Source organism: Pogoniulus pusillus, unplaced genomic scaffold (genome assembly GCF_015220805.1).
Source record: "Pogoniulus pusillus isolate bPogPus1 unplaced genomic scaffold, bPogPus1.pri scaffold_228_arrow_ctg1, whole genome shotgun sequence".
NCBI classification, from domain to species: domain Eukaryota; kingdom Metazoa; phylum Chordata; class Aves; order Piciformes; family Lybiidae; genus Pogoniulus; species Pogoniulus pusillus.
Genome location: NW_026974654.1, coordinates 3,902 through 23,465, shown reverse-complemented (window position 1 = coordinate 23,465; position 19,564 = coordinate 3,902). Strand labels below are relative to the sequence as shown.

General features: G+C 65.6%; 2 protein-coding genes across 2 annotated transcripts; both read right to left on the bottom strand.

Annotated features, from left to right (window-relative positions):
• Nucleotides 1-451: 451 nt before the first annotated feature.
• Nucleotides 452-6,340, bottom strand: SLC3A2 (solute carrier family 3 member 2). The gene is made up of 9 exons (XM_064141281.1): nt 5,914-6,340; nt 4,821-5,006; nt 4,560-4,654; nt 4,099-4,167; nt 3,678-3,742; nt 3,109-3,295; nt 2,572-2,724; nt 2,184-2,243; nt 452-1,611 (listed from the first exon to the last, which is right to left on the bottom strand). The coding sequence occupies exons 1-9, from the start codon at nt 6,239-6,241 to the stop codon at nt 1,267-1,269; spliced, it is 1,488 nt and encodes a 495-aa protein (XP_063997351.1). The 5' UTR covers nt 6,242-6,340; the 3' UTR covers nt 452-1,266.
• A 1,950-nt stretch (nt 6,341-8,290) lies between these two features.
• Nucleotides 8,291-19,198, bottom strand: SART1 (spliceosome associated factor 1, recruiter of U4/U6.U5 tri-snRNP). The gene is made up of 20 exons (XM_064141280.1): nt 18,767-19,198; nt 17,070-17,124; nt 16,808-16,863; nt 16,599-16,725; nt 15,940-16,045; nt 15,298-15,375; nt 15,124-15,223; nt 14,762-14,901; nt 14,093-14,296; nt 13,802-13,914; nt 13,186-13,349; nt 12,547-12,683; nt 11,904-12,071; nt 11,286-11,399; nt 10,685-10,772; nt 10,137-10,227; nt 9,624-9,759; nt 9,350-9,439; nt 8,886-9,007; nt 8,291-8,410 (listed from the first exon to the last, which is right to left on the bottom strand). Exons 1-20 carry the CDS (start codon nt 19,107-19,109, stop codon nt 8,392-8,394), a joined length of 2,451 nt encoding a protein of 816 aa, XP_063997350.1. The 5' UTR covers nt 19,110-19,198; the 3' UTR covers nt 8,291-8,391.
• Between the last annotated feature and the right edge of the window lie 366 nt (nt 19,199-19,564).

Genomic DNA, 19,564 nt, shown 5'->3' with positions numbered 1-19,564 from the left:
GAGGGGGCGTGGCCTAGGCCTGGAGCCCGCGGTGGGGTGGGGGGAGGAGGCTGAGGGCAGCTCCCAGCGCCCATAGGACCCCCCCGAGCGCCCCCAGGCCCCCTTGGGACACCCCCGAGACCTCTCCCCAAGCAATCCAAACCCTCCCAGGACCCCCCCAAATACCCCTTGGGACCCCTCCCCCAGCACCCCCAAACCCCTCCCTAGGCACCTCCAAGGCGGGGTTGCCCCTTGCGCTCCACCAGGTGGCGCCATTGGGACCCACAGAGCCCCACAGGGACCCCACAGAGCCCCACAGAGCTCCATAGATCCCCACAGGGACCCACAGAGCCCCACACAGCTCCATAGATCCCCACAGGGACCCACAGAGCCCCACGGAGCCCCACACAGCTCCACGGAGCCCCACAGGGACCCACAGAGGCCCCCAAAGTAACAACCCAAAGGCAACAGCCCAAATGCAGCTGATTTAATACAAAGTGGGTGGGGGGGAAACACCCCTCAAAGACCCCTCTGGAGACCCCTACCCCAGGGACCCCCAACACTGCCCCCCCCCGAGAATGGAGTGTGGAGGACTGGGGAGGGGGTGGGAATCTCCTCCCCCACCCCAAACGTCAGTGGTGGTGGGGGGGAAGTGTTATGAGGGTCCCTACCTCCAAAAGGGGGTGAGAGGAGTGGGGGTCCCCCTCGGGGACCTCCCCCAAAAAGATGTGGGTGCTGGGGAGGTATGGGGGAGGGTTTAAGGCCACTTCTGTGTGCTGGGGAGGGGGGAGACCCCAATAGTGAGGGGGGGGACACAACGGAGGGACCTCAACTGTGGGGAGGGGACCCCAATAGTGAGGAGGGGTCCCAGCAAGGGTCTGAAGTGTCTCAGGGTTCAGGGGGGTGGCTGGGGGGGAGGGGGATCTGATCCTGTTATGGGGAGGGGTCTCAATGGTCTTGGGGTGCTGGGGGTGGCATGGAAGGGGGAAGGGATCCAATTAGGGGGGAAGTCTCTAGAGGGTGTGAGTGGGGAGGGTCTCTGGGGGGGAGTTTCTAGGAGTGTAGGGGGGAGGGTCTCTGGGGGAGCCCCTAGGGGGTGGTCCCTAGGGATCTGTGGGGTGGTCTCTGGGGTGGTCCCTAGCAGTCTGTGGGGAGGTCTGTGCAGGGTGGTCCCTAGGGGGGAGTCTCTGGGGAGTCTCCAGGGGGGGTCTCTGGGGGTCTCCGGGGGGGTCTCTAGGGATCTAGGGGACAGTCTCTGGGACAGTCTCTGGGGGTCGCGGGGGGCGCCTAGGGCTGGTGCGGGAAGCTGAGCAGCAGCCCCTCGTAGGGGCCCAGCTGCAGCGCCGCCAGCGGCAGGCGGGGGTCGGGGGGCAGGGCGCGGTGCGTGCTGAGGCGCAGGGTGAGGGTGGGGGGCAGGCGGGGGTCGCGGAGGGGCAGGGCGCTCAGGCTGTCCCCCCCCGTGTTGAGCAGCACCAGGAAGCTTTCGCTCTGCTCCCAGCGGCGCAGGAACGCAGCGGCCCCGGGCCCGGCCTGCAGCGGCTCCGCCGCGCCCAGCGCCAGCGACCGCTCCGCGGAGCGCAGCGCCCCCAGCTGGCGGCACAGCGACAGCAGCTGCGGGGGGGTCTGGAGTGCCTGGGGAGGGGGCGGGGAGGGACGCGGGGGGAGGAGTCGCTCTCAGGCTCCGCCCCCTCAGGGCACATCGCCCCTCACAGACCCCCCCCCAAACACCTCCCCACCAAGCACCCCAAATCCCCTCTCAGGACCCCCCAGACACTCCCTAGGACCCCTCCCCAGGCACCCCAAATCCCCTCTCAGGACCCCCCAGACACTCCCTAGGACCCCTCCCCAGGCACCCCCAAACCCCCTCTCAGGACCCCCCAGACACCCCCGGGACCTCTCCCCAGGCACACCGAACCCCTTCTCAGGAACACCCAAACACCCCCCCAGGACCCCCCCCAAACATTCCCTCCAGGACCTCTCCCCACGCACCCCAAAATCCCTCCCAGGACCCCCCAAACCCGTCTCAGGACCCCCCCCCCAAACCCCTCCCTGGGACCCCTCCCCGAGCACCCCAAAGCCCCTCTCGCAAAGGGGGGCCTGGGGGCGTCAGAGAAGGTCGCTTTCGGCTGCGGTCCCCACCCCTGAGCCATTGCCGCTTTAAGAGCACCCCCCGGGGCCGCTGCCCGCCGAAGAGCTCCGCCCACCTGCGAGGGCTCCGCCTCCTCCTCCTCCTCCTGCAGCCGCTCCCAAGGCATCGGCGACAGCTGCGGGGACAGAGCGGCCGATGGGGGCGGGGCGGGAGGAGGGGCCAATGGGGGCGGGGTGGGAAGAAGGGCCCCACAGAGCCCCACGGGAACCAGTGCAGCCCCACGGGGACCAGCACAGCCCTACAGAGCCCCACGGGGACCAATGCAGCCCCACGAGGACCAATGCAGCCCCACGGGGACCAACGCAGCCCCACGAGGACCAATGCAGCCCCACACAGCCCCATGGGGACCAGTGCAGCCCCACAGAGCCCCAAGCAGCCCCCCAGGGCCCTGCAGCCCCCCCAGGTGCCCCATTCCTGCCCCCAGCCCCCCCCCCTTCAGGTACCTGTCCGGGCCGGGGTGCTCCAGGGGGGTCCTGCAGGCCTATCTCATCCCCGTAGCTGAGGGCAGGGGTCCCAGGCAGGGTCCAGAGCAGCAGCAGCGTTTGGGGGGCTCGCAGGTGGTCCAACCCTGCCAGGTGCCGCCAGGGGGAGCCCACCTGGGGGTGACACAGCAGGGATGGGGCTTGGGGGGGGCAGAGTTGGTCTGGGGGTTCAGGGAGGTTTGGGGGGAGAGGGTTGGGGGCTTGGGGGGGGCTCCCAGGATGAATTTGGGTGCTCAGGGGAGGGGTCTCAGAGATAGTTTTGGGGTTGAGAGAGACTTGGGCTGAAGGGGTGGGGGTTCAGGGGGGTCTGGGTTGGGGCTCAGGGGAGTCCCAGGGCAAATGTGGGGGCTCAAGGAGGGGGGGTCCCAGGATGGAATTTTGGGGGGTTCAGGGGTCATCGCAGAATGAATTTGAGGGGGGGGCAGGGGGGTCCCAGGTTGGATTCAGGGGTCTCAGAGGGGGTCCCAGGGCAGATCTGGGGGTCCCGGGGGCACTCACACTCCAGACCAGAGGCACTCCTGGCTCCAGCAGACTCAGCAGTTGGGGAACCAGGAGGGGTCCTGGGGTGTCCCCCAAAGCCTCCTGGAAGCGACCCAGGAGGGGACCCCCCCCAGCCCCGCCCAGGGTCTCCAGCAGCTGCTGCAGCTCACGGAGGGTCTGCAGGCGACTACCCCCCAGCAGCACCCTGCAGGGAAGGGCAGAGTGAGTCTGGGGTCCCCCAGCGCCCCCCGCGAGGCAGGGGAAGAGGGGAGAAGGGGGGGGGGGGGGGAAGGAGGAGAGGGGAGGGAGAAGGAAGGAGGAGAGGGGAAGGAGAAGGAAGGAGGAGAGGGGAAGGAGAAGGAAGGAGGAGAGGGGAGGGAGAAGGAAGGAGGAGAGGGGAGGGAGAAGGAAGGAGGAGGGGGAGGGAGAAGGAAGCAGGAGAGGGGAGGGAGAGGCAAGGAGAGGAAAAGAAGAAGAGGGGAGGAAGAAGGAAGGAGAAGAAAAAGGGGAAAGGAAGGAGGCAAAGGGAGGGCAGGAAGGAGGGGAGAGGAGGGAAGGAAGGAGGGAAGGGGAGGGGAGGTCCTGACCTGGAGCCCCCCTGGGGGCTGGGCTGGGCCTGGGTCAGGTTTTGCCACTCAGAGACAAGAGAGAGCTGGGGGGGAGGGGAAGGGGTCAGAGGGCGACCCCAGCCCCAAATGTATGGGGATCTCCCCCCACATTGTGCCCCACAGCCCCCCCCCCGGCCCCACATTTCTAGCCCAGAGCCAGATCCCAATTTGGGACCCCCCCCCCTCGAGGTCACATCCCCAAGGCAGGGGAGGCCAAGGCCCCCCCAGCCCCACCACAGACCCCCCCCCGCCCCCCAACACCCCTCAGTTCCACCCCCCGGCCCCCCAGCCCCCCTGGATCCCCTCCCGGCCTCCCCCAGCCCCCCAGCCCCCCCCCAGTTCCACCCCCCGCCCCCCAGCCCCCCTGGATCCCCTCCCAGCACCCCCCCCGCCCCCTCACCGGCAGCTCCTCGATGCCATCCAGCAGGAAGCCTCCAACTCCCCTCTGCAGCCATGCGCTGAGCGCCCCCTGGCGGCCACACACATCACCTGCAGCCCCCACCCCAGGGGAACCCCAAATCCAACCCGGGGACCCCCAAATCCAAACCAGGGACCCCCAAATCCTAACAGGGACCCCCAAACCCGACCCAAGGACCCCCAAACCCAGACAAGGACTTCCAAATCCAACCCAGGGACCCCCAAACCCGACCTAGGGACTCCCAAATCCAACCCAGGAACCCCCAAACTTGACCCAAGGACCCCCAAACCCCAACGGGGACCCCTGAACCCAAACAAGGATTCCCTAAAGCTACCCAAGGACCCTCCAGAGCCCACACAGGGACCTCCATATCTGACTTAGAGACCCCCAAACATGACCCAGGAACCCCCAAACCCCCCCAGCCTCCCCCAACCCCCTCTTACCTTCATGTGTTCCTTGAACTGGGGGTCCTCAGCCAGGCCCCCCCAGACCTTCCCCTCCCCAAACGTAGGGGTAAGGTCCACCAGCACCTGCAGCCCTGGGGGGGTGGGGCAAATTTAGACGCCTCAGACCCAAATTTTGGGCTGCCCTCCCCCCGACCCCATTTAACCCTTCCCCCCCTCCCGACTCTATTGGACCCCTCAGACCCCCTTTGACACTCCCCCCCCGACCCCCTTTCTCCCTCCCCCCCTCCCGCCCCCCACCTTTCCTCTTGGCAGCCTGCAGCAGCTCCCCGAAGTCCTGCAGGGACCCCAAGCTTGGCTCCAGCTGCTCCAGGGGGGGCAGCCTGGAGCCCTCCCCCCCCCCAGAGGCGTTCTGGGGGTGCAGGGGGCCCAGGATCAGGCCTCGAGCCCCCAGGCTGGCCACGTGCTCCAGGCGGGCTGCGACCCCTGGGGGGGAGGAGGGGCAGTGAGACCCCAACGAACACCCCCAGGGACCCCCAAGTGCCCCCCAGGCCCCGACCCAGGGACTCCCCAAACAAACACCTCCAGGGACCCCCAATTGCCTCCCCAGGGACGCTCAAATCCCCCCCAGGGACCCCCAAACAAACACCCCCAGGGACCCCCAAATCCCCCCCAGCACCTAACCCCCCCACCTTGGGAACCCCAAAATCTCCCTCCCCTTTCCCCCCATTTCCTCTTTTCTCCTCTCCCCTTTCTTGCCCCTCCCCCATTTCCCCCCTCCCTTCCTGCTCCTTTCCCCTTCCCCTTCCACCCTCCCCTTCCTCTCTTCCTTCCTTTTCCTCCTCCCTTCCCCTCTTCTCCCTCTCCCTTCCCTCCTCTCTTTTCCCTGTCCCACTTCCTTTCCCCTCACTCCTTCCTTTCCTTCCTACCCTCTCTACCTTTGCTCTTCCTCCTCCCCTTCCTCCTCCCTTTTCCTCCTTCGTCCTCTTTTTCCTCTCCTTTCCCTCTCCTCTTTCCCTCTCCTTTTTGCTTCTCCCCTCCTCCCTTCCTTTCCCTCTTTCCTTCTAAGCTATTTCCTTTCCCTTCTCCTTTTTCTCTTTCCCTCTCCCCTTTCTCCCCTCCCTCTCCGCTTCTTCCCCTCCCCTTCCCCTCCCTCTCTCCTCTCCTCTTCACCCCCACCCCTTTTCCTCCCTTCCCTTTCTCCTTCTTCTCTCCCTTCCCTTTTCCCCCTCTCCCTCCCTCTCCTCTTCCTCCTGTTTCCTTTCCTTCCTCTCCTCCTCCTTCCCCTCCCTCCCTCTCCTTCTCCCCCACCCTTCCCTCCCCTCCCTTCTCCCCCACCTCCCCCTTCCTTTCCCTCTCCCCCTGCCCCTTTCCCTCCCCCTCGCCTCCTTACCTTTCAGGTCCCCCCCGAACTGCTTTGGGGGTGCCCTGTAGAGCGCCCCCTGCTGCCACCAGTGCTGGGGGGGGAGGGGCCGGCAGGAGGGGGCCTTGGCCACGATGGCAGCGGCGGCCCCCAGCATGCCCACCCAGCCCAGCCAGAAGAGGAGGAGGAGGCAGGTCCGAGCCTTCCTCCAGGGCGGGGCCGCGGCCGCCCGCAGCAGCTCCTCCTTGCCCAGCCCTGTGAACTTGGGGGGGCTGCCGCCCCCCCCGGAGCCCCCCAAATCCTCCTCGGGCCCCCCCCCCGAGGACGCGTTTGGCTTCCTTGGGGCCTCCTTCCTCATCCTCTTCCTCCTCCTCCTCTTCCTCGGGAGGCATCTTCAGGACCAAGCCGTTCTTGGCCGCTCCCCCATCGCCCCCCCCCCCCCACCAGAGGCTCTTCGGGGGGGGCAGGGACAGGGAGGGGGCTCGGGGGGGCCTCGGGAGGGTCCCCTGAGGGCTCCAGGGGGGCTTTGGTGCCTTCCAGGGAGGAAAGTTCCACAGCAGGGGTAGGGCAGCTGGGGGGGTCCATGGAGAGCTGCAAGAGACGGAGGGAGGGGATGGGGTTAGAGGAGGGGGCACAGCCCGGGGGGGGGGACCCCAGGAGCTCAAAGGGAGGGTCAAAAATGAGGGGGTCCAAGGGTGGGGGCCCCTGAAATTGAGAGGTTCAGAGTGGAGTGACTCCAAAAGCTCGAAGGGGGACCCCAAAATGAGAGGGTCCAGGGATGAGGGAACCCCAAAATCAGAGGGGTTTAGGGGTGCCCAAAATTGGAGGGGGGACCCAGAAGGTGAAAGGGGGGGGCAAAATTAGGGGCTTCAGGATGGGGGAAGCCTAAAAAGTCAAAGGGCTTAAAGGGGGGGCAAAATTGGGGGGTCAGGAAGGGGTACCCCAAAAGTTGAGAGGTTCAGAGTGGAGTGACTCCAAAAGCTCGAAGGGGGACCCCAAAATGAGAGGGTCCAGGGATGAGGGAACCCCAAAATCAGAGGGGTTTAGGGGTGCCCAAAATTGGAGGGGGGACCCAGAAGGTGAAAGGGGGGGGCAAAATTAGGGGCTTCAGGATGGGGGAAGCCTAAGAAGTCAAAGGGCTTAAAGGGGGGGCAAAATTGGGGGGTCAGGAAGGGGTACCCCAAAAGTTGAGGGGGGATAAGAGGTGAGAGTGACCCCAAAATGGAGGGGTTCAGGGCGGGGGGGGGCTCAAAACTGAGGGGAGACCTCAGACGCTCAAAGGGATTAGGGAGCGAAAATTCAGGGGGTCGGAGGGGATCCCAAAAGTAAAGGAGGGGACCCCCAAAACTTCTTCCTGAGGAGCGTCCGACCCCCCCAGTACCCCTCAATTTCGTGGGGACCCTCCGAGCTCCTCCCCTTTGCCCCCCCCTACACTTCAATGTTCCTAAGAAGAGCTCAAGACCCCCCCCAGGGCACCCCAAAAGCGTTGAGAGAGGCTCAAAGGACCCCCCCTAGGGCCCCTCAAAATCTCCTCGTGGGGGTCCAGGAGCCCCCCAAATCCCCTCATACAGGTCCAAGACCCCTCGGACTCCCTTCCCCTCGCCCCCCCTCGGAAGGATCCTCAGACCCCCCCCAAAAAGGTCTCCTCATGAACCCCTCCTCAGGCCCCCCCCCAGGCAGCCCCCTCGGACCCCCTCTCCCAAACCCCCGTCCCGGACACCCCCCCAGCCCCTCCCCCCCCGAACCCACCCAAATTGACTCTCAGGACCCTCCTCAGGCCTCCTGAGGCCCCCCCCGAGGGATCCCTCAAACCTTTGCCCCCCCTTTAGGGGTCAAAACCTTTGGGCCCCCCACCCCCCCCCCCCAGTCACCTTCGCGCCGCCGCCTCAGGGCCTCTGCAGCGCGCGGGGCCGTGGGGCGGAGCCTTTTATAACCCCCGGATACGCCCCCAGACACGCCCCCTCCTGCTTCGCCACGCCCCTAACCCCGCCCCCTCCGGCGACCCCGCGGCACCAATCAGGGGAGGATCAAAGCGCACGAGGACGGCTCGCAGGCGCCATCTTGGCGCCCTCCTGCCCCTCCCCCACAGGCTCCGCCTCTCCACGCCCCCAGCCACGCCCCCGCCCCCACCCCGCTCCCTCCGCAGCGCCAATCAGGGGAGGATCAAAGCGCACGAGGACGGCTCCCAGGCGCCATCTTGGCGCACTCCTGTCCCTCCTCCCCCCCCCTCCGCCCCGCGGCCACCATCGCTGTGGGCCCACGCACGGCACTGCCACGCAGGGAGCGGTGCCCTCAGGCCGCCGCCCTCCTGCTGCGCCCCCCGGCGCTTCCCTTCCCCCCCCTCCCCCCCCCCCCCCCCGCGCCATTTCGCTGTTCCGCTCCCCCCCCCACGCTGGGCACGCGGTGGGAGGGTCCAGGGGACCTTTATTGAACTCCGGGGGGTGACAAAGGGGACAGGAGCAGGGGGGAGGGGCAGGGGGCAGAGCCTGGGGGGGGTCGCTCGAGTCCTCACTTGGTGATGGTGTTCCTGGGGGGGGGGGAGGGGGCAGCGGTCAGCTCCCAGCATGCCCCAGGAGCCCTCCCAGCGCTCCCAGTGACCCACGCAGCCTGCCCCGGGCCAGGAGCTCCTCTGCAGCAGCGACCCCAGACTCCTCCTACTCCCCTCTCAGTCCCCTCCCAGTCTCTTAGTCCCCACCCACTCCCTCCCAGTCCCCTCCCACTGCCCCCCAGACCCCGCCCACTCCCTCCCATTCCCCAGTCCCTGCCCACTCCCTCTCAGTCCCCCTCCCCTTGGCCCCCAGACCACTCCCACTCCCCTCTCAGTCCCCTCCCCATCTCTTAGTGCCCACCCACTCCCCCAGTCCCTCCCCCTTTTTCCCAGTCCCTCCCACTGCCCCCTGAGACCCCTCCCACTCCCTCCAGTCCCCTCCCACTTTCTCCCAGTCCCCTCCCACTCTCCCCCCCCACTGCCTGCAGCCCCGCCCACTGCCCCGCCCCCTCACGCGTTCATGCTCTTGCCGCTGCCGCTCAGGACTATGAACGGAGTCTTCTGAGCCTTCTGCTTCTCCTGCAGCAGCGCCACAGTGCCCAGGGGGGTGTCGCTGGAGCTCATCTTCTTCAGCAGCTGGGGGCACAGCTGGCATCAGCACCGCCCCCCCGAGACCCCCCCACAGCCCCCCCCGGGACACAGCCACACAGGGACCCCTCCACAGCCTACCCCCGGGGGGGCCAAAGTGCTCCTGAAGGGACTCAAGATGCTCCCAAACCCCCTCCTGACCTCCCCCAGGCCCTTCCCAGCCCCTCTCAACCCCCCCCCCCAAACTCCTTCTGCCCCCCCAGACCCTCCCCAAACCCCTCCTGAGACCCCTCCAGTCCCCCCCACACCCCCTCCAGCCACCCTGAAACACCCCTGAAGCCCCTCAAGATGCCCCCAAGATGCCCCCCCCCAGCCCCTCCTCCCCCTCACCGCCTCCTCGTCCAACTTCTTCATCCTCCTCTCAGTCTTCATCTTCCCTGAGCCCTTCCCGTGGAAGCGGTGAGAGAGCTGCCGGAAGGCCTGGCACGGGGGGGGCACCACAGTCAGCACAGGGTGGGCACGGGGCGGGCACGGGGGGCCACAGCACCAGGTGGGGGTTGGCACCTCCTTGGCAAGCTGGAACCCCCCAGGAGCCCTCCCAGTGCACCCCAGCGACCCTCGCAGCCTGCCCAGCGCCCTCCCAGCCCCTGCCCCAGGCTGGCACCTCCTTGGGCGTGAGCCTCCTGCCCGTCTCATCCACGTACTCGATCTTCACCTCGGGCCTGTACCCCTCCTTCTCCCGGAACTCCTGCGTGAAGCCTCGGAACTCCTCCCGCCGGCTGTACTTGTCCTCCAGCGCCCTGCCGCGGCACCGCGGGGCACCGGCGTCAGGGCGGGCACCAGGGCACCAGCCTGGGCTCCAGCACGGGCACCAGCGTGGGCATCAGGGCACCAGCGTGGGCACGGGCACCAGCGTGGGCACCACAAGCACCACCAAGGGCATCAGAAAGGGCATCAATGGGCACCAAGAGCATCACCAAGGGAACCAAGGGCACCCGTGTGGGCAGGGGAGCTCAGGGGTGGGGGGGAGTGGTGGCAGCTAGGGGGGCCCAGGGGCATCTGCAGGGCGGGGGGGGGAGGCATCTAGAGGAGAATTGGTTGCATCTGGGGGTATGGGAGGGGCCAGGGGAAGTGCTAGGCAGTGCCAGGAGAGGTGCCAGGGAGGTGCCAGGCTCACATCTTGTCCTCGATGCAGTACACAGCTGTGGGCAGGCTCTTGTTGGGAGCCTTCACTCTGGCAACCTTCTGCAGGGTTGTCTCCAGAAGCCCTGGGGACCCCAGACCCCAATGAGACCCCATGGGGACCCCACACCTATATAAGAACTCTATGAAGACCCCAGACCCACACTGAGACTCCATGGGGACCCAGACCCATACTGAGACCCTACGGGGACCCCAGACCCATATGCACACTAAGGGAGTCTTAAAAGGACCCCAGGCCCATAGAGATCCTGAGAGGACCTGAAAGAGACCCCAGACCCATATAAGAGACCCTATGGGGACCCCAGACCCACATAGGGACCCCATGAGGAGCCGAGACCCATTTGAGTGCCTTAAGCCTCCCCTATAGGGCCCCAAACACTCCCATAGGGACCCCTGACCCATTTAGGGACCCTCAAACCTCCTCATACAGCCCCCAGACCCTATTCCAGAGCCCCCAGCCCCCAGCACAGTGCCCTCAGACCCCCACAGACGCCCCCAGCCCCCCCAGAGCCCCCTGCCCACCCTTGTTCTGGCAGAGCAGCAGGGCAGCTGCCAGGCCTCTGTTCACGATGGGCTCCTCGTCCAGGATGGTGGTGGAGGAGGCTGAGGGCTGGGGGCAGAGACACAGGGGGGGGTTGGGAGTCGCTGGGGGGGGGGGTCTACCTAGGGGGCAGACACTGGGGGGGGGGCGGAATTGGGGGCTGCCTGGGGTGGGGCAGAGACATGGGTGGGGACTGGGGGATGCCTATGGGTGGCAGAGACATTGGTTGGGGCTGGGGGCTGATCGAGGGGGGTCTTTTAGGTCTGGGGGGGTTGGGGGCTGCATGGCAGGGGTCAGTTCAGGGGGGCTTGGGAGGGCCTATTTTGGGCGTGTTGGGGTCTGCTGGGGGGGAGGTCGGGGTCTGTTTGGAGGGATCTATTTGAGGGGGCTGGGGAGGGTCTATTTTAGGGGGGTTGGGGTCTCATTGGGGGGGTTAAAGTCTCATTGGGGAGGGTCTAGCTGAGGGGGGTTGGGATCTATTGGGGGGGTCTGAGTGGACCTCGGGGAGGCTTTTTGGGGCGATTTTTTGGGGGGATTAGGGGTCGCAGGGCAGGAGGGGTGGGGGTCAGGGCTGGTGCCCACGTTCTGGTGCTGCCTCTCCTCAGCCAGGTTCACACTGCTCCAGCCAACGTTCTCCTCCCCCTCCGACTCTGGGGCCTCCCCCGGGGGGGGAGAGGGTCCTGAACGCTCCAGAGCCTGGGGAGGGGCAAGAGGAGAGACACAGGTCAGGGCTGGGCCCGGCTGGGGCTCTCTGGCGCCGTCTGCTGATCCCATAGGGAGCTGCAGCAGCTCCCTCGCGCCCTCTGCTGAGCCCATAGGGAGCTGCAGCAGCTCCCTGGCGCCCTCTGCTGATCCCATAGGGAGCTGCAGCAGCTCCCTGGCGCCCTCTGCTGATCCCATAGGGAGCTGCAGCAGCTCCCTGGCGCCCTCTGCTGATCCCATAGGGAGCTGCAGCAGCTCTCTGGTGCCCTCTGCTGAGCCCACAGGGAGCTGCAGAGGCTCTTCAGCACCCTCAGGGCACTGCAGGAGCTTTCTAGCACCTCCTAGAGCCTGATACTCACCTCCAGCCCCTTCATATCATCCCCCTCAGTCCCCCCCCATGCAGCCCCTCTAAACCCCCATGCCCCTCCCACCTCTCCCCTGTCCCACCTAATCCCCCCTCCCCCTTCCACCACCTCCTCCTCGTGCACCCCCCCTCACCATCAGCTCCTCCTGCTCCTCCCTGTTCCCCGCCAGGCCATAGGTTGGGATCTCCCCCAGGGTCCTGCAGAACTCGGAGGTGGCATTGAAGACGATGGAGCCTCCCCGGGGGTCCGGCCCAGGGCCCCCCCCGGAGCCCCTCAATAGCTCCAGCACCTGGGCAGGGGGCTGCAGAGTGGGGAGGAGGGGGGGCAGGGTTAAAGGGCGGGGAGCACCCAGGGGTGGGGGACACTGAGGTGAAAATCAGCCCCAGGAGGAGCTTGAGAGGGTAGGAGGGGAGGGGTCCCCCCATTCCCTCTGCTCCCCCTCCCCATCTCCTTCTGTCCCCCCTTTGCATGTCACTCCACCCCATCTGCCCCCTCCCCCCATCCCCTCCCTTTCATCTCCCCATCTCCTCCTCCCCCCCTCCTCCCTCCATCCTCCTCTTCATCTCTCCCTGCCCCCCTCCCCTCATCCTCCTCTCCCACTCTCTCCCCTTCATCTCCTCTCCCCCAACCCCCTCCCCTCCACCTCCTTCCCATCCCCTCCATCCCCCTCTCCCTATCCCACTCCCTCCCTCTCCCCCAACCCCCTCTGCTCCTCATCGTCCCTCCCAGATCCCCTCTCCTCCTCCTCCTCTCCCCCTCTCCCCCCGACCCCGTACCTTCTGCCCCCCGCCCTGCTCCCGCAGTGCCTGCAGCTGCCGTAGGCGGCGACTCCTCTGCAGCTGCAGCTGCAGCTCCTGCAGCTCCTCCTCCTCCTCCAGCCCCCCCGGGGGCGACCCTGGCGCCGCTGCCTCGTCTGGGGGGGGAGGCACCCGTGGGCGGAGAGGGGGGCAGGGAGGGCCCAAAGGGATCCCCCGCAATGCACAACCCCCCCAGGGAAGGGTTAAAGAGACACTCACAATCCACCCCCAGCACCCATAGGTGCTGCTGAGGACCCTCCCACCCCCTCAGTTCACCACCACTCCCCCTCAGGACCTTCCCCACCCCTTCAGGGCACCCCCCAGCCCCTTAGGACCCTCCCCAGCACCCCCCATGGGTGCCTCTCAGGACCCTCCTCACCCCCTCAGTTCACTCCCCACCCCAGCACCCATGGGTGCCCCTTAGGACCCTACTCAGCACCTATGGGTGCCCCTTAGGACCCTCCCCACCCCCTTAGTACCTTCCCCAGCACCCTTGGGTGCCCCTTAGGACCCTCCTCACTCCCATAGGACCCTCCCCAGCACCTATGGGTGCCCCTTAGGACCCTCCCCACCCCCTGAGAACCACCCCAGCACCCCTGGGTGCCCCTCCCCACCCACCCTCGCTGCTGATGTCCATGTTCTCCACCCGGGGGTCATCAGAGGGGAGCTGGGGAGGGGGTCCCTGGCTGGGGCTGGAGGGAGCTGGAGGGTCCCCAGCCCCTGCACTGCCCTCGGCCTCCTCCTCCTCCTCCTCCTGCTCCCGACGGCCACGCCCACGGGCCCTGGGGGGGAAGGGGACAGAGGGAGCTGGCTGCAGCCAGAGCACCCAGGGGTGCCCCTTAGGGCCCTCCCAGAACCCAAAACCCCTCCCCTGCCCCACATACCTCCCCTCCCAGCACCCAGGAGTGCCCCTTAGGGCCCTCCCAGCACCCTATCCCTGCCCACCCCCCCATATATCCCCTCCCAGCACCCATGGGTGCCTCTTAGGGCTCTCCCAGCACCCTAACCCTGCCCATCCCCCCCATATATCCCCTCCCAGCACCCTTAGGACCACGCCCAGCACCCTAAGGCACCCACCCCAGCACCCATGGGTGCCCTTTAGGACTCTCTTAGTACCCTAACCCCACCCCTCTCCCCCATACTTCCCCTCCGAGCACCCTCAGGTCCACACTCAGCACTCTAAGAGCCCCCCCAGCACCCACAGGTGCCCCTTAGGACCCCTCCCAGTACACACCTGGAGCCAAAGTCCCCCTGGGTGTCGCCAGGGGCCAGGGGCAGGAGGTCGTCTGCCTTCAGAGCCTTCCTCCTCAGCCTCCTCACCTTGCGCCGAGGCTTCCGGAAGGTCACCTGGGACGGAGGACGATGGGAGGGGGGAGGGGTCCCCAAAAGCCTTAAGACCCCCCCAGGACCCTAAACGGCAAGCAAGCTCCCAGCCCCTCCCCCCCTTCCCACTCCCCTCCCAGCCCCTCCCCCCCGCCCCTCCCAGTCCCCTCCCAGCCCCTCCCACTGCCCACCCCCTCCTCACCATCTCCTCCGGGGTCAGGTACTCAGGTGCCAGGCGCAGGGGGGGCAGCTGCAGGCTCTGGGGGGCAGGCCCTGGGGGGTCTCCAGCTTGGGGACCCTCCCCAGGGCCTCCCCCCAGCGGTGCCCCCCCGCCGGGGCCCAGGCGGAAGGAAGGTCGCTGGGGGGGGTCTGAGTACTTGGGGAGCAGGACCTTGGGCTGGGGGGGCTAGGAAGGGGCAGGGGGCAGCAGTCAGCCCCCAGGGCCCCAAGGCTCCATCCTGGGCAGCCAAAAGCTTCGACCCCCCAGAAAGGCCCCTGGGGACCCCCAGATCAGCACCTTGGGGCCAAAGCAGCCTCTGATGCCCCCCATGGCCCCTCCCTGCCCTCCCATGCCCGCCAGGGCCCCTCCCTGCCCCCCCATGCCCCCATGGCCCCTCTCTGGCCCCTCTGATGCCCCCCATGGCTCCTCCCATGCCCCCCATAGCCCCTCCCTGGCCCCTCTGATGCCACCCAGGGCCCCTCCCTGCCCCTCCCATGCCCCCCAGGGCCCCTCCCTGCCCCCTCCGATGCCACCCAGGGCCCATGGCCCCTCCCTGTTCCCTTTAGATGCCACCCCAGGCTCTGTGACCCCTCCCTGCCCCCTTTAGATGCCAGCCCAGACTCTGCCTCCCCACCCGGGGTGGGCCCAGACCTGGGTGGCACTGGCAGGGTCCTGCTCGGGGTAGGGGTCGTAGTGAGGCTGCCCCTGGCGCAGCTGCAGCCCCTCCTGGGCCTGCTCCTGTGCCACCAGTGCCAGGTTCTGCAGCACATCCTCCCCTGCCTCCAGCACCCCTGGCACAGAGACAGCGCTGGGGGCAGCCGGGGGGGGAGGTGGGGAGAGGCAGGGAGGGAGAGGCAGGGAGGGGAGAAGGGGGGCGGTGGCAGAGGGAGCGGGGAGGGGGGGAGGAGGAGGGGGGTGAGGCAGAGAGGGGAGCCAGAGGGAGGGGCGGTGGGGGCGGGCAGAGGGAGGGGTGGGGGCGGGGGGGGGCAGAGGGAGGGGCTGTCCCCTCTCACCCCTGTCCTTAAGGGTCAGCTCCAAGGTCTCCCCCTCGCGGAAGGTCTCCAGGCTGTGCTCCACTCTCAGCCCCTGCAGGTCCCTGCAGCTGTACAGCTCCTGGGGGGGGGCAGGAGGAGCTCAGCTCCAGCCTCAGCTGGCCCCAAGGTCCCCCCAAGGCCCCCCCAAGAGACCTTCTTCCTCCTCAGGAACTCCTCCTCCACCAAGGTGCTGACCCCAAACTCCTGCTCCATCTCCTCCAGCAGCTTGGCCTGCAGGGGGGGGAAAAGCCACCAGGGGGCAGCTGTGGGAGGCCACCAGGGGGCAGCTGTGGGAGGCCACCAGGGGGCAGCTGTGGGGCACCAAAGGTTGGCCTGGGGGCAAGGAAGGTCAACTGAGGGCCACCAGAGGCCAGTGCGGGGGGAAGTTGGCACCCCAGGGTTGGGGGAACCCAGGCAGGGGCTGGCATCTCCAGGAGGGAGAACCTGGGCGGGGGGGGGGGCAACCCCGGGGGTGGGGCTGGGACCCGGGCAGGGGGTGGCACCTCCAGGGGGTGGGGCTGGGAGCCGGGCAGGGGGTGGCACCTCCAGGGGAGGAGGCTGGGACCCGGGCAGGGGGTGGCAACCCTGGGGTGGGGCTGGGACCCGGGCAGGGGGTGGCAACCCTGGGGTGGGGCTGGGACCCGGGCAGGGGGTGGCACCTCCAGGGGAGGAGGCTGGGAGCCGGGCAGGGGGTGGCACCTCCAGGGGAGGAGGCTGGGAGCCGGGCAGGGGGTGGCAACCCTGGGGTGGGGCTGGGACCCAGGCAGGGGGTGGCACCCGGGGGGCACTCCTGACCCTCTTCTCTGCCATCTCCTTCTCCTGCTGCAGCTTCCTGCTGCGCTGGATCCAGGCTGCGGCATCCTCCAGCCAGGGTTCCTCTGCCCCCAGCGCCCTCACCTTGCTGGGGGCACACAGGGGGCACAGGGGGGCATCAGAGAGGGCATCTCAGGGACACCAGAGGGTGCTCAGGGGCATGAAAAGGGCATTTAGGGCACAGGAAAGGGCATTGGGAGGTATAGAAGGGCAGTGGGGGGCTTGAGAAGGGCATTTGGAGGGCATGGAAGGGCACTGGGGGGCATGAAAGGGCACTTGGAGGCATGAAAGGGCATTTGGGGCACCAAAGGGCATTTGGGGGGCACTAAAAAGGGCATTTGGAGAGGGCACACAAGGGGGCACATGGAGGTGGGCAAACAGGCAGGACACTGAGGAGGGCACCAGAGGGGGCACTTGAGCAAACGGGGAGGGGGGCACTGAAGGGGGCAAACAAAATGGCATTAGTGGGGGCATCCAAAGGGGCACTTAGGCAGACAGGGGGGCACCAACTGAGCACCAAGGGGGCACCTGGCAGTGGCATGAAGGCAGCATCCTGGCACCAAAGAAGGGCTCCCTGTGCCCACTCACCCTCCCTCCCCCCCCTCACCACAGGGGGTGCCCAAGCCTCGCCTGGCACCCACCCCAGCTTCTGGTTGAGGATTCTCTTCTCCTTGGCAGCTGCCAGCTTCTCCCTCAGCTCCTGGCGCTGGCGCAGCAGCAGGGGGTTGATGATCTCAGCTGCCACTGGGTCCTCCTTGGTGCCAGCCTCTGGGGGGGAGGGTGGGCACAGCCTCAGCTGCCTCTGCCCAGCACCCTCCAGTGCCACCCAGTGCCCTGTGCCCATCCTCACCTTTCTTGGCACTGGAAGTCTCCAAAGGCTTCAGGCCCAGCTTGGCCCTCAGCTTGCTGCAGGGGGAGGAGAAGGGCAAAAGGGTGCCAGGGATGGGGAGGGGCATCCAGGCAGGGGCAGCCAATAGGGGTTGAAGGGAATCATGGGGTGGGTAAGGGGCACCCAGGGAGGGGCACCCAGGGGTGGGTTGAAGGGCAACCAGAATGGGTAAGGGAAACCCAGGGAGGGGCACCCAGGGGTGGGCGCCCAGGAGGGTCCTTACTTGGTCTCCTCCACGCTGAGGGAGGACTCAGCCCCAGAGGCCTTGGGGGGGGCAGCTAAGGAGAGACAATTAACGACCAGAGGCAATTAGCAGCTGCAGAGGAAGGACACTGAGAGCCATTGACAGCTGCCAGGAACCATTAATGATTAATGAGTCATTAATGGCTAATGAGAGACACTAAGTGCTAATGAGGCTCATAGATGCTCAATAACAGTCATTAAATGGTCATGAGACTCATTAATGTCTAATGAGTCACTGAATGTTAATGACATTTATTAAAGCTTAACCATTAAATGCTAACAAGGCTCATTAATATCCAATAACAGTCATTAAATGCTAATGAGAATCATTTACTGACAATAAGAACCATTAATTGCTGCTGCAGATCATTAATGCTTGTTAAGAGCTATTAAATGCTAACGAAGTTCATTAATGCCTGAGTGAATAAATGCTAATGAAGTTCATTAATGCTTAATCATTAAATGCTAATGAGGCTCACAGATGCCCAATAACAGTCATTAGATGTTCATGAGGCTCATTAATGTCTAATGAGTCACTGAATGTAAATGACATTTATTAATGCTCAGTCATTAAATGCTAACGAGGCTCATTAGTGTCTAATAATAATCATTAAGTGCTAATGAGGTTTGTGAATGCATAAAGAGGATCATTAACACCTGGGGAGTCATTAATTGCTAACTGAGAATCAATGCTCATTAATGGGAACAATTAAGTATTAATGAAGATTGCTAATTGCAAACACAGATCATTAACTCCCAGTGAGAGCAATCAGTCACTAATGAGGAGCACCAACTGCTAAGGGTCACTAATTGCTAATGAGAATCATCAACTGCTAATGAGAGTCACTAATTGCTCACAAGACTCATTAATGCCCAATTAAAACCATTAACGGAGATCACTAATTGCTAATGATAGCCACTAAATGCTAATGAGGATCATCAATGTGTAATGAGAGTCACTGATTATTAATGAGAGTTATTAACACCTAATGAGCAGCTAATGAGTCATTAATGCCTTAGGGGTTATTAATGAACGTCACTAACTGCTAATGAGAGTTATTAGCACCTAATGAGCAGCCAATAAGAACCATTAATGCCTTAGGGGTTATTAATGAACGTCACTAACTGCTAATGAGAGTTATTGGCACCTAATGAGCAGCCAATAAGAACCATTAATGCCTTAGGGGTGCCACTGGACCCCAGCGAGAGACACTAAGGAGGATCACTAATTGCTGCTGAGGCTGATCAATGCCCAATTAGTGTCAGTAGCTGCTAATGAGAGTCATTGGTGCCCTCCCCAGCCCCACGTTGTGCCCTCCAGTTCCCCCCTCCCCCAGACCCCCCCGGACCCACACTGGTGCCCCCCAGTCCCCCCCTCCCCCAGACCCCTCCGGACCCACACTGGTGCCCCCCAGTCCCCCCCTCCCCCAGACCCCCCCGGACCCACACTGTGCTCCCCAGTCCCCCCCTCCCCCAGACCCTCCCCGGCCCCACACTGGTGCCCTCCAGTTCCCCCCTCCCCCAGACCCTCCCTGGCCCCACGCTGGTGCCCCCCAGGCCCCCTCCCAACCCAAGGACCCCTGCGGCCCCCAGCCCCGACCCCCTCCTCCTGCCCCCAGAACCGCAGCGCTGCCGGACCCCAGCCCCGGTCACGCTCCCCTCCCCCCCGCCCCTCACCGGGCTCCTCTCTCTCCTCCTTCCTCTCCCTCTTCGCCTTCCTCTCGCCGTCGCCGCTCCCCCTGCCATGGCTCCTTCCCGGCTCCTCGGAGGCGCCGCCGCGGCGGGAGGAGGACGCAGCGGAGCCGGAGCCGCCGGAGCCGCCACCGCCGCCGCCGCTTCTCTCGCCGCGGGAGCGGCTCCGCTTCCCTCGCCGCTCCCCGCCGCGGTGCCGATGCTTGCGGTGCTCCCGCGGCCTGCCCGCGGCGGCGGCTCCGGGGGTGGCTCCGCTCCCCGCCGCCGCCGGAGCCTCCTCGGCCGCCTCGGCCCCGCCGCGGTCCCGATGCTTCTTGGAGGAGCCCATGGCCGCGCGCGAGCCCGCCGCCGCTTCCGGTCGCGGCCCTCACGTCACTTCCGGGTGAGGGCAAAGGGACTTCCTGTGGCGCACCAGGGACTTCCGGTGAGGGCAAACTGACTTCCGGTAAGGACTTGGGATTTCCGGGTAGGGACAGGAACTTCCTGTGATGTCAACGTGACTTCCGGTAAGGTCAAAGGGACTTCCGGTGAGGGCAAATTGACTTCCTGGAAGTAACTGGGACTTCCGGTGAGTGATACTAACTTCCGGTGAGGGAAAATGACTTCTGGTAAGGTCAAAGCGACTTCCTGTGAGGAAAAAGGACTTCCGGTGAGGAGTCTTTATGATTGGTTGGCAGGCGGAAGAGGCCGCCAGGGAGCGACGTTTGTGATTGGCTGGCGGCAGGGATCGCGCCCAGAAGGGCGGGACTTCGGGAAAGAAGCCTTTGTGATTGGCTGGGATGC